This window comes from Neopsephotus bourkii, unplaced genomic scaffold (genome assembly GCF_033783945.1).
Source record: "Neopsephotus bourkii isolate Nb327-2 ecotype Australia unplaced genomic scaffold, CSIRO-AGI_Nbou_v1 NB_272, whole genome shotgun sequence".
Classification (NCBI taxonomy): Eukaryota; Metazoa; Chordata; class Aves; order Psittaciformes; family Psittacidae; genus Neopsephotus; species Neopsephotus bourkii.
The window spans coordinates 8,298,934-8,314,293 of NW_026900781.1; the positions used below are offsets into that span (position 1 = coordinate 8,298,934).

General features: G+C 36.3%; 1 protein-coding gene across 4 annotated transcripts in view; it reads left to right on the plus strand.

The window, feature by feature from the left end:
* MAK (male germ cell associated kinase) overlaps positions 1-15,360 on the plus strand; it is a 29,131-nt gene that overhangs the window by 373 nt on the left and 13,398 nt on the right. For 3 of the 4 annotated variants that reach the window (XM_061346511.1, XM_061346513.1, XM_061346514.1), the window contains exons 2-9: positions 912-1,029; positions 4,716-5,051; positions 6,677-6,731; positions 7,662-7,783; positions 8,827-8,906; positions 10,585-10,717; positions 10,796-10,967; positions 14,098-14,265. In XM_061346511.1, coding sequence (XP_061202495.1) covers positions 4,951-5,051; positions 6,677-6,731; positions 7,662-7,783; positions 8,827-8,906; positions 10,585-10,717; positions 10,796-10,967; positions 14,098-14,265 — 831 coding nt within the window. In that variant the 5' untranslated portion in view covers positions 912-1,029; positions 4,716-4,950. The remainder of the gene's footprint in view (positions 1-911; positions 1,030-4,715; positions 5,052-6,676; positions 6,732-7,661; positions 7,784-8,826; positions 8,907-10,584; positions 10,718-10,795; positions 10,968-14,097; positions 14,266-15,360) is intronic. The other variant, XM_061346512.1, reaches the window with a different exon arrangement.

The window sequence follows — 15,360 nt, forward strand, 5'->3', positions numbered from 1 at the left end:
TAGGGCTGGCCTTGGGAGCGGGAGGTTTGGGTGTGCAGCGTGTGAAGATGGGGTCCTGCCTGCTTTGGTTTTGGGAAGGCTGGTCCAGGCCTTGGCAGCCAGAAATGTGCAGATTTATTGAAAGGAGGTGAATCTTTATTCATGAGAACCAGGGCGGAACTTCCAGGGCAGGCAGTCTTGAGTTTCGTGGCCTGAATAAGCAAGGGTTGTGCTCCCCTTTCTGCCATGAGTTGGTATAAAGTTAGTTACCTGCACGATTTTGAGACAACTGAATGTCATCAGGTGAAACTAAAATTGGTATGGGAACGGGCATTTATGGAATTTATAGTGGTGCAGGGACACTGAAACACGAGAGTAGTCCCTGTTCCTTTTCCAAGGCTGGATGCTGGGTAGTCCAGCAGCAGGTCTCACTGAAACCATGACTATTCCTGAAACTCCCTGTGCCGCACATTGCGGTGCAGAAGGAGGTTCCACGGGGTGGGGGGAGAGGAAACCTTCCTGGCACAGAGTGGCACCATCCTGGCAGGTCACTGAAACATCCTGAAAGAGTTGGTGTGTATCATTTTGGTTTGAAATTTGAGCTGCTTCGGAACAAACCAAGGGAAAATGTATCCAGCAAACTGGAGTTCCCCCTTTTCAATATGTCTCATCCTGAATGGGGAATACGAAAATAGATGCAACTGTTTCGCAAATAAGTGAAACAACGTATTAGATTTTCAAAAATATATTTTTTGGGGGGGGGGGGTTTGTTGGGGTTTTTTATTGGGTTTTTTGTTGTTGTTGGTTGGTTGGTGGGTTTTTTTTAATATTTAATGCAGTATATTTGAAAGTACAACTTTTTGACAGTGTTATTAATTCTTGCTTGCAGCTGAGCGGTCATGCTTTTGAATAACCACTCGTCTTTTGATTAGAGTAATGGATTTAGAGTTAATCTCAAGAACTTGATCCGCCTGTCATGGGGCCTGATTAGCATCAGCTTTAGTGATGCATCGTCACTACAAAGAAGGTTCTTGTGGCAGCAGTTTGTTGGTGTGTTGTTGGTTGTTTGGTTTAATTTTTAAAATCTGTACAGTACATGCTGTGCTGTGCGATGCTGCCAGATTTGACCCTTGAGAGTAGTACCATGCTCTGTGAATGGTTTTGGTGATTTCAGCACTTACTGTAAACAGGTTGGTGAAATTGGGTTGAAAGCGCTTTGCTTATCTGTGTGGGAGGTCTTTATTGAGTCATGTATCCCAGTCTGTATTTCAGTTTGAGGGTAGCCTGTTTACCATGCAAATGTAAAACTTTCGGTAATGCCTGATACTTGTGTAGCAGAAATGCAGATGATTTGCTGTTATCCATTACATTCTGAAATGTAATTCAGACACTAAAATAATTTGAAGTTGCTGCTAGTGCTTAGAATAAAACAGCAGTAGTACAGTAAAAGTAAAAAATTGCTTAAATTATTTAGTAGTTGTTCAGATTCTCTAAATTTACACAAATCACTAGATTATTTCAAGCTATTGTATTTTGTCCTTTACTTGTCCCCTACTTTAATTCTTCACTAATCCTGTGTGAAGAGATTATGGGCAGTATGTCATTAAGAGTATCAAACAAGCTGTTGTTTACAGTAGGATTTCTCTTTTCAGTTTGTTAGCTGGCTATTATGACAGTTTTACATTTTAGAGCTTCATATCACTGAAGAAATATCATCATATAAGCTTTAGGTTGGGAAAGGCCACTTCAGGGACTTGTGTTAACCAGAAAAGGTAGATTGAGCCATTCCTTTTCCCCAGGCTGGTCCAAAAGAGAAAACTGACCTGCAAATTTGAAAAAAAAAATAGAGAGCACAGAGAAAAAAATTACACATCTGAGCTGAGTACATGTGGTACGAAGTATGAAATGTGCAGAAGTCTGTTGTAGCGAAACGTGAATCCCTAGAGCATTTGCATTCTAACTCCTCATGCACTGTAATTCCAGTAAGAGTGGAATAAGCCCTGACCTTGATGTTGCAGGAGGGTGATAAAAGCAAGTACTTGTTAACATCATTATTCTAATATTGGTGAGCAGTAGAGTCTTGCAGGGTCCAATGGTGTGCTTCTTGGTCAGCAAACCTCTGTCACCGTACAGCATTTATTTTGGTATACTGCATGCCATAACATTGCCATAAAATTGATCATTTACTTGTCCACAGAACTCTATAAATGCTTGTAGATATTTCTGTATGAAGGATAAATTCTCAAAAAGAGCCACATGTGATACCTGCAGTCCTTTTTTTCACTGCATTTGGTCAGTTTTCAGTTTATAACGTCTCATTATAAGAATTCCCTTGTTTGTTGTTAACTGTAAGTGACCTAGACAATTCTTTCATAAGAATCATCAGTGGAGTGGCCTAGCATGGATCTGTGTGGTGGTGAGTGTATGTGGTGTGTATGGCGGTACATAGATGTTGTTGTTGGGGTATGTAGTTTTCACACCTGGTTTTGTGCCTTTCCATAGAGTGAATTTGAAACTTCCATTTGACTATCGAAAGAACGTGCTGACATTTCTGTACTGTACTTGACCAAATTCTTTCATAGCCTAAAAATTACAATGTACAGCAGAAAAGGAATAAGGTAATAAAATGTATTACAGAACAGACTTTCCTGGGTTCAGCAGTAGCAGTCATTTTTCTCCTTCTTGGTAGCTGGTGCAGTGCTGTGTTTTGACTTTCGGCCTGGGAACAGAGCTGATAACAATGATGTTTTGGTTTGGCCAAGGATTTTGTGAGCCTCATGCTCTGCCAGGGAGGAGGGGAAGCCGGGAGGAAGCAGAGACAGGACACCTGACCCAAACTGACCAAAGAGCTATTCCATACCACAGCACGTCATGCCCAGGAAGGTAACTGAGAGTTACCCGGAAGGTCTAGAGTACTGTGGAGTTTGAGGAGGTATCAGTCGGTGCTTGCTCGGGCTGGGGGGGTGAGTTATCGGTCGCCTGGTGATGAGGTGGTGTATTCTCTTCCCTTGTTATTTCCTTTATCATCATTATTATTGGTGGTACCAGTAGTGATTTGTGTTATACCTTAGTTACTAAACTGTTCTTATCTCAACCCATGGGAGTTGCATTCTTTTTGATTCTCCTCTCCATCCCTCTGGGAGTAGGGGGAGGGCAAGAAGGGGGGGAGTGAGTGAACGAGCTGTCTGGCTGGGTTTAAACCACGACACAGACAAAATGCATAATCGTGTGCGTGATGTGTCACATTACATAGGACTACTGGAGGGAAGAAAAGCTGTATGTGTTGTTGTTTCAGATGCACATGCTGAAATAATAGAATTGGACAAAAGGAATAATTGTAAAAGCATGTGATTAATTTATACTCCAAAAATAACTAGGAAAGCTGATAGGATTTAGGCACCAAATTAGATGACTCAAAAGTCAAAACTTGAGGTTTGTGTCTAGATCCGGATGTATTTATTGCAATACAGAAGTTTTCATCTTGGTATTTTGGTTCATTAGAGAGCAAAAGGTTGGGCATGAAATGCATGTATGTTCTCCAAATCTTTAGTATGTGTGACTCTAGGCAGGCTCGGGCTCTCTTTGGCTGATGTTGCTGAATCCCCTCTACAAACCGTGTCTTAAACAATGTACAATGATATTTGTTGAAACAGTGAAACACAGGCACCCAAATCCTGTTACATTTAACTTTGTTGTATGAAAGTGCAGTTTAGAACTCAGTCATAATTTGACTTGTCTGTGATTGTTACGCATTAAATCTGTTTTCTAGCTTTGTTATAGAACGTGCTGTTAACCAGTGATCTAACTTTACTATAGTGATAGTTTTGGGAGGGTGAATGGATAAAAAATACCTTATGTTTTTCACTGCCAAACTGGTGGTTGGTGCAGAGATTATAAATTGAGGTGTCTACTAGGTCACCTGTTACTGGCATCTTGACAGCTGATGTAAGATTCTTCCCTGGTAATAAAAGCAACAGGGAGTATCAAGGTATATGTTACAACTTATCCAAGGAAGCAGCATTTCAAGTAATAAGAGCTTGGAAACATCAGTTTATTGTCAAGGCAGATGTTCCCTTTACACAGCAGGCTAGTCTGCCTGAGAATGCTGCATTCACTCTTGTAAGAGGCCAATTTTATTGTTGAATTTTGCCATGCCTGTAAATCTCAAGCCTGAGGCTTGTTACCAGCTGAATTTGAATTCCTTAATCTGTTTGGACAGCATTACTAGCCTGTAGCTAATTCTGGTGTAAGGATAAGGACAACAGAGTTGCATTCTGAATCCTGCATCTTCTATAGAAGTAGGCTAACAGTGGATGCAGATTGATTTGAGCTTTATTTTGCATTCTGAGACAACAGAGACAAAAGGTAGCAATAAGGCTGGGATTTGTTTAGCAGGCCATGGTTTGTTTGTGCGTAAGCCGTTAGGGTTACAGTGAATAAATGGTACAGTGATTGGTTGCTATTTTTTCCTAGGCCCGCATAAATAAGTGGGTAACTGTTGTGAGTTTGCTTGAGTACCATAATAACAGTTTTTAGGATTACATCTAGTGGTCAGCTGGTGCTAAGGTTAAAATTGGGATTTGTACATAGGACCTTCTGTGGTTTGAAGATTTTAAAGGAACTACTTACATTGAAGAGTTATTTAAAGAAATGGGGGTTGTTATTGTTGACAAATAGTAGACTCTCCTAAAATATTGTAAAATTACTTACTACCCCTTTTTGTTTGTTTGTTTTAGGATCTATATAAGAATGACCATGTTCTCCTGTCTCTTGAATTTCATGTCTGGATCTCAAAGTAACGGTAATTTGGAGGAGACTAGTGAATATCCTGTACCATTATGAGAAGATTTTCACCAACCTAAAACAGTCTGAAAAAAATTTCTCTAAAAAAATCAAAGATCATAGAATCCTTTGATAAGACGGAAGACATTTAGAATTTATAAGGTTTTGGTTATCTAGGTCTTAAGAAAAATGAACCGTTACACAGTCATGAAACAGCTAGGTGATGGCACCTATGGCAGTGTGTTGATGGGCAAGAGCAATGAGTCAGGAGAACTTGTGGCTATCAAAAGGTATGTGACATCTCAATTCAGTAAAGGTATTTGCCAAAGCTTAAATATTTTCACTTTTAAATTTATTGTTGTCTCCATCTGTGTAGAATAGAAATAAATGTCCTTTTTAAGGAAACTAACATAACAGAATTTTTTTTTTTTAGTTAAGACATTTAATGAGGTGACTGTGGGTCAGCCTTCAGCTAACAGATCAAGAGAGAGACTCATTAGTTTGTATGTTACCGACTTATCTTGGCTTATAAAATTGCATGCTCCTTTTGTTCAGTTCAGACATACTTCCTTCTAAAAGTGGTATTGGTTGCTAACACCAGATGAAAAGCAAAACTGATGTGCAGTTGATTAATTAGGGGTTTTCTTTATTTACGTGACTTGTAAGAATAACCATCCTAATGAGTGGATCTGAAAGGCCTTCCCACCCCCAGAGATCTTTTTAGGTGCATTACATTACATTTGAGATACTGTTACAATGATAAATGCCAGGTGACAATCTGGTCAGGTAAACAAAGGCTGTCTCCTTGGATACAATGAAGTTGTGTTATGCATTGTCATACTTGTTTAAGGAGATTTTTACAAAACAACAATAATTGTACTACAGGAATGGGGAAGTTCCCCTTATATTCCTACAGAGCTGCAAGTTGAAATACCAGAAATTGTATGTTGCTGAGATTTTTTTCTTCTCCATTTATGGATTTAATCTAAGCTAAAAATAACCCTGAAATTTGTTATTTTCGTTATTTTTAGGCAGAAGGAGTAACACTTTGAGAAGTGTTTTTCATTCTCATGACTTCAGGATTTGGAATTCCTTTGTGTGATTTTTAAGTTTGGAATTTGAGGGGTGTCAGTTTTGATTGTTCATTTTTTAAAATATATATTATATATCATATAATATTAATATACAATATATTAAATATATATTATATTTTGAACATATTCATATAAATGTTTATCTATATTTATTTTTAGATATGTTTATTTTAAATGAAAATCATGGGTTTAAATCTCTTCACTTTAGCCACTAGAACTTTACAGCAACACAGCAACCCCATCCCAAGATCTCAGCAACACGGAATATCTATGTTTGCACCTATACAAGACTTACAAATAAATGTATTACACTGTTATATATTAGACTGCTGTGTGTATGAGTACTGCTTGATACTTGTAACCATTTTTATTTGGTATTTAATACCTTGGAACAGGTTTGTAAAAATGACTGAGTCAGATGCTTAATTATAATGTTAAGCAGTCAAGATACTTTGCAGATTTCAAAAATGTAATTCTCCTGTTTATGAGAGTCTGCATCTTAAGCACAAAGAAGTGATTTTTTTCTGGTTTTAAATATCTATCTCTTATGTGCAGTCTCACTGTTGCTCTCATTATTAAGAGCCCAATTCAAGTGATACAAAGGGATTTGGTGTCCCTGATACTTTGGACTATTATGTTTTCCCTGGCTCTACTCTAAAACAGTGTTTGCAATCATCAAACGTATTTCTAGCAACTCTCAGAGTTTGGTTTGGTTTTAATTATGTTGCTGATGTGTTTTCTAGACTGTTTTAAATTAAGTTCAAAATACAGCTAATCTGTGCGGTTCACTTAAAATACTTTATCTTTGACTTGTATTTCAGAATGAAAAGAAAGTTCTATTCATGGGATGAATGTATGAATTTGAGAGAAGTCAAGGTAAAATGGTGAACATAGCACACTTAAAAATACATGTCTGGTTGCTTATGCATGAAGGACAAGGGCATCTAAAATGTCCAAGCATAAGGCCAAACTTTGTGAACTCTTTAAATGGGGGTGACAGATTCCACAAACCACAAAAACTCCTAGAGCTCCTGCCACTTTGTGAAATATCCCACTGTTCTCAAGCAGTGGCCATGTCTCATAGCCAACCTCTTGTCTTTGAGAAAAGATAAAGAAATGGATTCTGCGTGTGTTTTTGAGTTTTGCCACCCAGCATATTTCATTTTACTAGCAGGTTTTCAGGTTATATATCCAGTCCTTATATCATATATTTGGGGTATTTGTAGAAAGCACTGTGAGTTTTCGCTAGCTGAATGATAGAATAACACTTGAAATTCAGGGCTTAAATTCCAACTCATCCCATGTTTCAGGCATCTGGTTTTCTGTATGTATAAAACTCCCTAACAAAGGAGTTAGGCATGCATAGTTTATGTTTAATTTACTGGAGATGCACATAATCAGTATCTCCAAAAAGAACACCTGTAAGAGAATCTTTGTTCCTTAAAGTTTCATAACAAAAAAATTGTTGGGTTTTCTTATTCAGTTCTGTGAGCAAGAGCTGTTAGAGCTTCAGAACTGTCTTTCACTGTAGGGAATTAGGATTTGTGTTAATCACTCCAGCTATGATGAAATCCTTAGAAATAGAAGGTTTAAACTACTATTAGTATTGTTACTGTTTTGTTTTGAGATTAATTTTAAATGCTATTTGGTTGTTCTTTGAAATAGAGATTACAGGATAAATATGGCCTGTCAGATGGACATGTTTTGTAAATTCTGTTCTAGAAACTTGCACATTAAAAGTCTAGTTCTGCTAAGGAATCAAAGTCACTGTTGAGTTACCTGAAGCCATATTTTACTCTATTACAGTCTCTGAAGAAGCTAAATCATGCCAATGTAATAAAATTGAAAGAAGTCATACGAGAAAATGACCACCTTTACTTTGTATTTGAATACATGAAGGAAAATCTTTATCAGCTAATGAAGGACAGGTATGTCTTTTTCATAAAACAAATACCATGCCATCATGTTTTATTCAATTATTGTTATGCTGCCTTGAAGAGCACATTGGAATTTCTGGGTTTGGCTCTTGTTGCAGCCTGGCTGATGTGAACAGGAGTTGCTGCACCTGCAAAATTCTAAGGGTAGAATTCTGTAATGCTCTTGGAAATAACAGTTTGTTAGGTTGTTTACAGGGTAGTTTGCATATCTTTGGGTGTAGAGCCATGACAGAAATTCCAAGTACTTTTTTTTTCTTTTTTTTTTCTTTTTTTTCTTCATTAGTCTTCACTTTAATACATGAAGGATTGGATAAACACTTCTTTCTGCTTTTGCTCATGGATTTGGCTTAAGGTGGGGATGGTCATCTGCATGTACCTGCACGCACACTCATAAGACCTATTTACAGACTATGTGGTGTTGCAATCTTGGACAAACAGTACCTAGCAAGGCTTGAAAAGTGGACTTTGGAATAGGACCAGCATTTTCAGTAACATTTTTCTTCGTTGAATTCTTTTGCCTTTAACGTCTGTTTCCTTCAGACATTGTCATGACTTTTTATTTCTCTACGTAGAGAGCTCTTAGGTTCACATCCTGAGATAGCCAATAGCAATATTAGTACCATGTTACCCACAACTGGGAAGCATTGCTCTCAATCGGGGTTCCTTTAAGGCTACCACCACTAGGTGACACACCTACCACATTTCTGCGCTGTGCAGTCTCTGCTTCATTATTGTGCATTCCATGTTCATCTGGTCAAGCACACCACTGGCCAACGAGCTTCTACAGAGAGGTAGGATCATGAGCCTCTCTGCAGAGAAGTTCCTCTGCAGCACTTGAAGTAAGTGAAATTAAGGCCTGGCAGCAAGTGAGTTTTGAGATAAGGGCTAGTTGTATATGTCTGTCACTGTGCACAAGACTTGATGGGTCCATTTTCATCTGTTCACAATGTGTAATGCAAAATAAGAAACATGTATGTTCTGAAAATACGTTATTCTTTTTAATTACATAATGTTGTTAATCTGTTCCTTCACAGAAACAAGTTGTTCCCTGAGTCAGTTATCAGAAATATGATGTATCAGATATTACAAGGGCTAGCTTTTATCCATAAACACGGTAAGTTTTGTGCTAGTTTAACTGTGTAGCACTTTTTTAGAAAATCAGATAACGCACAATAATATGAATAAAAGTATCTAGCAAAGGTTGTTAATTATCTCAAAAATTATTCTTATCTATTTCAAGTACGGTACACTTTAAAACTATATCTGAAGTTACACTTTGTTTTCCTATAATCAGATTTTCTTTTCTATTTGTAAGCACTGGATACTGTTCATGCACTATTGAGTACTTTTTTTCCCACCATAGTTACCAGGTGAATAAACAAATTAAAGAATCTTTTACCATACCATACTATGCATTTCTGTTTCCTCAAACAGATCTATTTATAGACCACTGACACTTTATTATAGCTAATATGATACCCTACATTTAAAAGAATTCTTAAAATAATTTATTCACTAAAAAATTCAAATGGTCTCAACAGTTACAACCTGGATATAAATATTTTAAGATGTGGTTTTTCTAGGAATTATAAACACAGTCTAAGTAAGAGGTTCTGTGTGCTCGCAACAACAACAAAAATGTTTACAGCATTTACAAGACTTTTAATGCTCATGTTTAATATCTGTCCACAAACTGCATTCTGAAATACTGGTTTTAAGCTCATTTGCATTTAAAAACTCGCATGCTCAACTCTTATTTTGTATTTGTCCTTCATAACATATTTCCAAATACAATAAAATGTTAGTTGAAAATGGAACAAGGAACAGTGTTCCCAGTAATTGTTGACTTGTTTTCATGAACCCTGATGAGGCTTGTTGATGAATTCAGATAGCCAAAAATTGTAATTCCATGTCTTTCTGTTCAGGATCATAAACAGTTCTCTAATCAGTAGAATTCTCTTCTTCCTCATTTCTACATGAAATGAATAAGAAAATTAGAACTTAAGAAAAACTGCTACTTATAAGTTAGAATATTGATATTTTGGTTTGACCGTAAGTGTTTGGGAATGACAAGTATGATAAATTTGAACATTTACACTTCACTGGAATAATTTCAACCAATTTCTTGCAGTGGTTGTCAGTTTCTGCATGCAGAAATTGAATGCTTTATTGTAGCAAGTGCATTTCAATCAAAATGATGTATAACAAATTGCATGTACCAGTTAAACAGCAGAATTGATTTGCTTAGTGATATAATTGCTGTCCAGGTATGTAGGTGCTCAAGCCAACAGCAAGCAATCAAGAACCTTTATTTTGATATCTTTTATATGTCTGTATCTGCAAGTTGTTGCCACAGTGATAAATAAGCTAGTTAAAATTGTTCAGGGAATTTTATTATTTGAGTAAGTGTGTCAGAAGCTCAATTTTCCATTACCCAAAACTGACAAAGCAGTTGTAGTTTTTGCAGAAGATTTCATTCTGACATTCTGAAATTGATTTATTTGATCATGTTGAAATAGCCAATTCGTTTTCTTCAATATGTTAATGAAAGTTTACATTTGTTAATTAAAGAATAATTGGTGTAATAATCACTGGGGGGAAAAAATACGTGTACTTGCTGAGGGGGAGGGTTGCCATTCTTTTCTGTTGATTTTAAAAAAAAAAAAAAAAAGACACCAAAAAAACCCCTATATTCTTCCTAAATATCCCATTTAGGTTACTCTATTAGAGGTTGCTGTTTAAGAAGTGATGATATAATAATTCACTGTTCTTTTCCATCTGGTGTTCTATAGGATTTTTTCATAGAGATATGAAGCCTGAAAACCTTCTCTGTATTGGACCAGAACTTGTGAAAATAGCAGATTTTGGTTTGGCTAGAGAACTAAGATCTCAACCACCTTATACAGATTATGTTTCTACCAGGTGGTAAGTATATTAATACATTATTTTAACTAATTAGCTTTCTCTTACCATTTTATCTATAATTTCTTTTCATCCTTATAGGTATCGTGCTCCTGAAGTTTTGCTAAGATCATCTATCTATAGTTCACCTATTGATATGTGGGCAGTTGGCAGCATAATGGCTGAATTATACACACTAAGGCCTCTTTTCCCAGGCACAAGTGAAGTAGATGAAATCTTCAAAATTTGCCAAGTATTAGGGACTCCAAAGAAGGTAAGACTCAAAAAAAATTCACACAATTGTATTTATATAAATTTTTAAAAATATTATAAAACATTGAATGTTATCTTTCTTTTGGAACGTCCATATTAATTATTGGTTTAGTAAGTTTCCTGTAGATGTAAGGTTTTATCAACTGTATGTATCTTAAACTTCCCTTAAGGCACGTAATGTTAGTCTTTTGCTGTGTATCAGTATCTAATGTACGTCATACTATTATGTGTAGGCTTGCTCTCCTCTAATGAAAGCCAGATAAAATTGTTTAGTTCAGTTATTTAAAGCTATACATACTGGAAAGAACATCGGAAGTATCCTAGAATTCCATATAGTCAATTTGCTTCCCTTTCCTGAAAGTGTAATTCTTCTAGGCTGGCACCTAGAATTTAGAACTTGTGGAAGATACCATAAATAAGATAAATTATGTTTTTCTTAATACTAAACCATGAAGGAAGCATTTGATCTCAAACACAGATCTCTCATAAATATTATTAGCAATAAAAAGTAATGGAGGAAAAATGTGCAGTATTTTAGAGAAGAAGCAAATATTGTCAGTTTTTTTCTGAACAGGCTAAATATTATTTAAATTACAAGAAACATTTGGGTAATTCATATAAAAATAGGCAATTGTATTTACTGCAGTTATAATGTTTTAACAAGTGGGTATATAAATATACAAGAAAAGAATAAGCTTATTTCAAAATATTGACTAAACTGAAAAAAGACCATATGAGTTTTGGGTTGTTTGGTTTTGTTGTTTGTTTTTGTTTTAAATCAGATAAGATATAGCAGATGTATGTCATTACTTTATGGGTGCAAACAGAACTCTGCTATATAACTGACTGAACACAGAGCCTCTAGGTGTGGAAAATGTTTGAGTGGGAGAGAAAAACATCAATTTCATTAGTGTTCTACTGATTATAAAATATAGCATAATTCTTGACCCCTAAAGGAGCTGTTATCAATAGAGAAGTAAGGAACAGAAATGGATTAAGCTACCTAGGAACATGCGAAGTTTGAAGTGCTGGAAAAACATCCAAGAGAACGTACTGAGAAATAGGTACAAACTTGTGACAAGTCATAGAGTAAGAGGTTAGAGATATAGATGATATGTTGGGGAAATGAAAACTGAGTCTAGATGTGTAAGTGCAAATTGCTGTGATATATAAAACAGTGACTGTTATGACAATTGTGTGTCAGAAATAATGTGTAATGTGAATAGTATTGTAAGACTCAAGTTTTCAAACACAGGTGGTAAGTTTCTTAAGCAGCTCAGAAGTCTTGGATAGCAAGAACATTTTGGTGGATATTAAGAGTGAGAAAGATCTTCCGGAACATTTGCAATGTATAGCATAAACGAGCTCTGGAAGTGCAGGCTATGGGATCAAGAAGCTTCAATTAGTTCCATTGTGACCCTGTCATCTGGTGGGCAGACTTGGGAATTTTATCTCCTTACAACAATGCAAAGACATCCCCTCTTTAGGGAGGTTGCTGTAGGAGAAGAGTACTTAAATATTAAATTATTGGAATGATCACAACAAATGATGCATTTGTCACAAATTGCTCAATTTTTACAAATTCATTACATTCTGCATTCTGAAAAACATAACCAGCTATTTTCAGAGTCTGGTTTTGAAGATAGTTTTACAAATATGGTGGGTTTTTTTTGAATGTAGGTTTTCATTTATTCCATTTTCCTGCAATAAGGAATTTCAAGGTTTATGCTTGGAAGCAATCATCATTCCAATTTGCCTTCCTTTGTTTAAGTCTGTAATACCATACTAATGACATATGTGAGTTTGATTATTTTTTTTTAACAGTGACATGCAACTGTTTTGCTTTATTTAATAAATGACGTTGCTTTATTTATAAAGTTTTGGCTTATTTATTTTATAAATAAAACATTAAGTTGTACCATTCAAGTACTGGCAGTGATGGTGCATTTGTACTATTCCAGTTTAATGAAAAAGCTGATGGCAGTCTGAAAAGGAAAGATGAACTAAATACATTTTCATTAGCTGAAGGTTGACAATGGCACTTTCAATAATTCCAAATTATTTTTTTTTTAATAAATTGAAATGTATTTTTCATTTTTGCACTTGTACAGTTTTCATCCTATCCCTGCACTTCACTAGTTCAATGCGCAACCCTTGCTACTTAATTCTGATTGTTCCTTTATCACTATCTCTGGCAGACAGAATGTTATCAAATCCAGTAAGGGAGGAAGAAAAATACTTTTTAATGTATAAAAAGTCTGGTTTAGAGAGAAGAAGTAAATACTCCTCCTTGGTATCCTTGGATGATAACACACTCAGCAATGGTCTTTTATTGTCAGAAGAGAAACCTACATTTTTCTATCTTGAGGAGAATTAAGCTCTGGAAGAAACTGTTCATAGTGGTTGTGGAATGCCACTGGGAGCTTCTTGAGACTAACACCTGGCAGGAATGGACAAGAGCATGGATTGGATCATCTCTTGAGATCTTTGATAGTCTAATGGTTCTATGTTCAAACAATGCAATTACCAGGAGAGGAAGGACTTCAGCGTTTACTTTTGGAAAGTTAAAACACTCAAAAAAGAAAAAAATTCTCATCATGTTTTTGGTTTGTTGTGTTTTGGGTTTTTTTCGTGCTGTAATAGTGTCTAGTTGTAATTTAATCATTGACTATCTTAATGGTGGAATCAGTGGTATAGTATAGGCTACACCACCATTACGCAACCACGTATGCTGGGTGGAAGGGCCTCACCTCTACTGTTCCCATAAAGAAGGTATGTTGAAGTCAGGTGTTTCAGCTCATATCTGTGGTAGATGGGAGGTTCAGTACTGCTTCTGGTACTACTGCACTTTCTTCTTCTTCAGGTAGAATATGTCCAGGTATGGTACCCACAATTATGGTTCCACCTTTGCCTACAGGAGAGCTTGAGAAAAACTGCCACTGGGGACTGGTGTTGAGATCACTGGTGTAGTAATTGTAATGGAAAATAGAAATGCCTGTTTTCCAATGTATAGGAAGGAGCTGTGCAAACCAAGATGACTCAAGCTGCATAAAATTAAATTTGATCTAGTAACTTAAATATACATAGTCTTTGTTCTTTTTTGGTACTGATTTTAATTTTCTTTGGAACAGAGTGACTGGCCAGAAGGATACCACCTTGCTTCTGCTATGAATTTCCGCTTCCCACAATGTGTCCCCATAAGCCTAAAAACTCTCATCCCAAATGCAAGCAACGAAGCAATACAACTTATGAGTGATATGCTGAACTGGAATCCAAAGAAGAGGCCTACAGCAAGTCAGGTCTGAGCACCTGAATGATTAAGACTGAATTTGCTTGTTAAAAAGTTGTAAATATAGAAACTGATTCACTGCCGTAATACTGATGGCCAGAGAAATGTCTCCTCATTTTGAACACTTTGGTGAGAACGAATCTAGCAGTGAGAAAGTTCTAAACCTCACTCAGCAGACAGCATAAACTCCTTAGCTATTCCTGCTATGTTGTTTTCTGTATTGGCATATTCTAAAATGTTCTCTGTACAGGATAGAGAAAAATCTGAGCTGCAAGTTTCCTCAATTGTAACTGTATGTCACTTTTGCTGCCTGTTTTTTCCTCCCCCATCTGTACAAAGAGGGATATTTAAAATTAAACGTTACTTTTGTGAAGTTGCGGATGGAATGGAAGAGCTAAAAATATAAGACTAAGAGCTATTTTTAGTTGGAAATGGGATGTAAACCATACTAAGTGCTAAGAACTTTGTGAAGAACATACCAGTAGGTCACAAAGGTTACTGTTCTTCTACGAGTTACTTTTAAAGAACAATTTCAAGTACCAAACATGGTTATATTCTCCTGACCTTTTTATTATTATTTTTTTTTAATCCAGTATTCATACCTAGTGCAATCCTATTTAGAAGGTATAAAAGGAGAATACAATAGGGAAAGGAAAAGGACATTTTGCAAGTTATCCTCGGTGGATGTAATGTGATTCAGAAGTGGTTAAGCAGATGGTACCAAGTAAAGCAGCCCTTTCTCTCCACTTTATAAAGCATATCTATTGTTGCAGTCACTGAGATCTAAATCTAGTCCAGTGCTGTATATCGCTGTACAGAATACTGCATGGCGCTTTATGAAAGTAAACAACCAGCTTTTGCCCAAGTGAGTTATCAAGGAAGCAGCTGCAGCATTTGTGTAATCCACAGCCAAAAGGAGAGTTTAATGCATATAAATTGAACTGTGTACAAAGGCAGCAGTTCTTAAGTGCAGCTAAAGCAAAACATCCTTTGAGAACTAACAAAGAGTAGGATCGTACCCAGAAGGAGTAGCAGAGTATGTTGTTTTGACATAGGAGGAGCTGTGTTTCTAAGTTATGTCCATGCTGTTTGTCTAGAGGTGGAC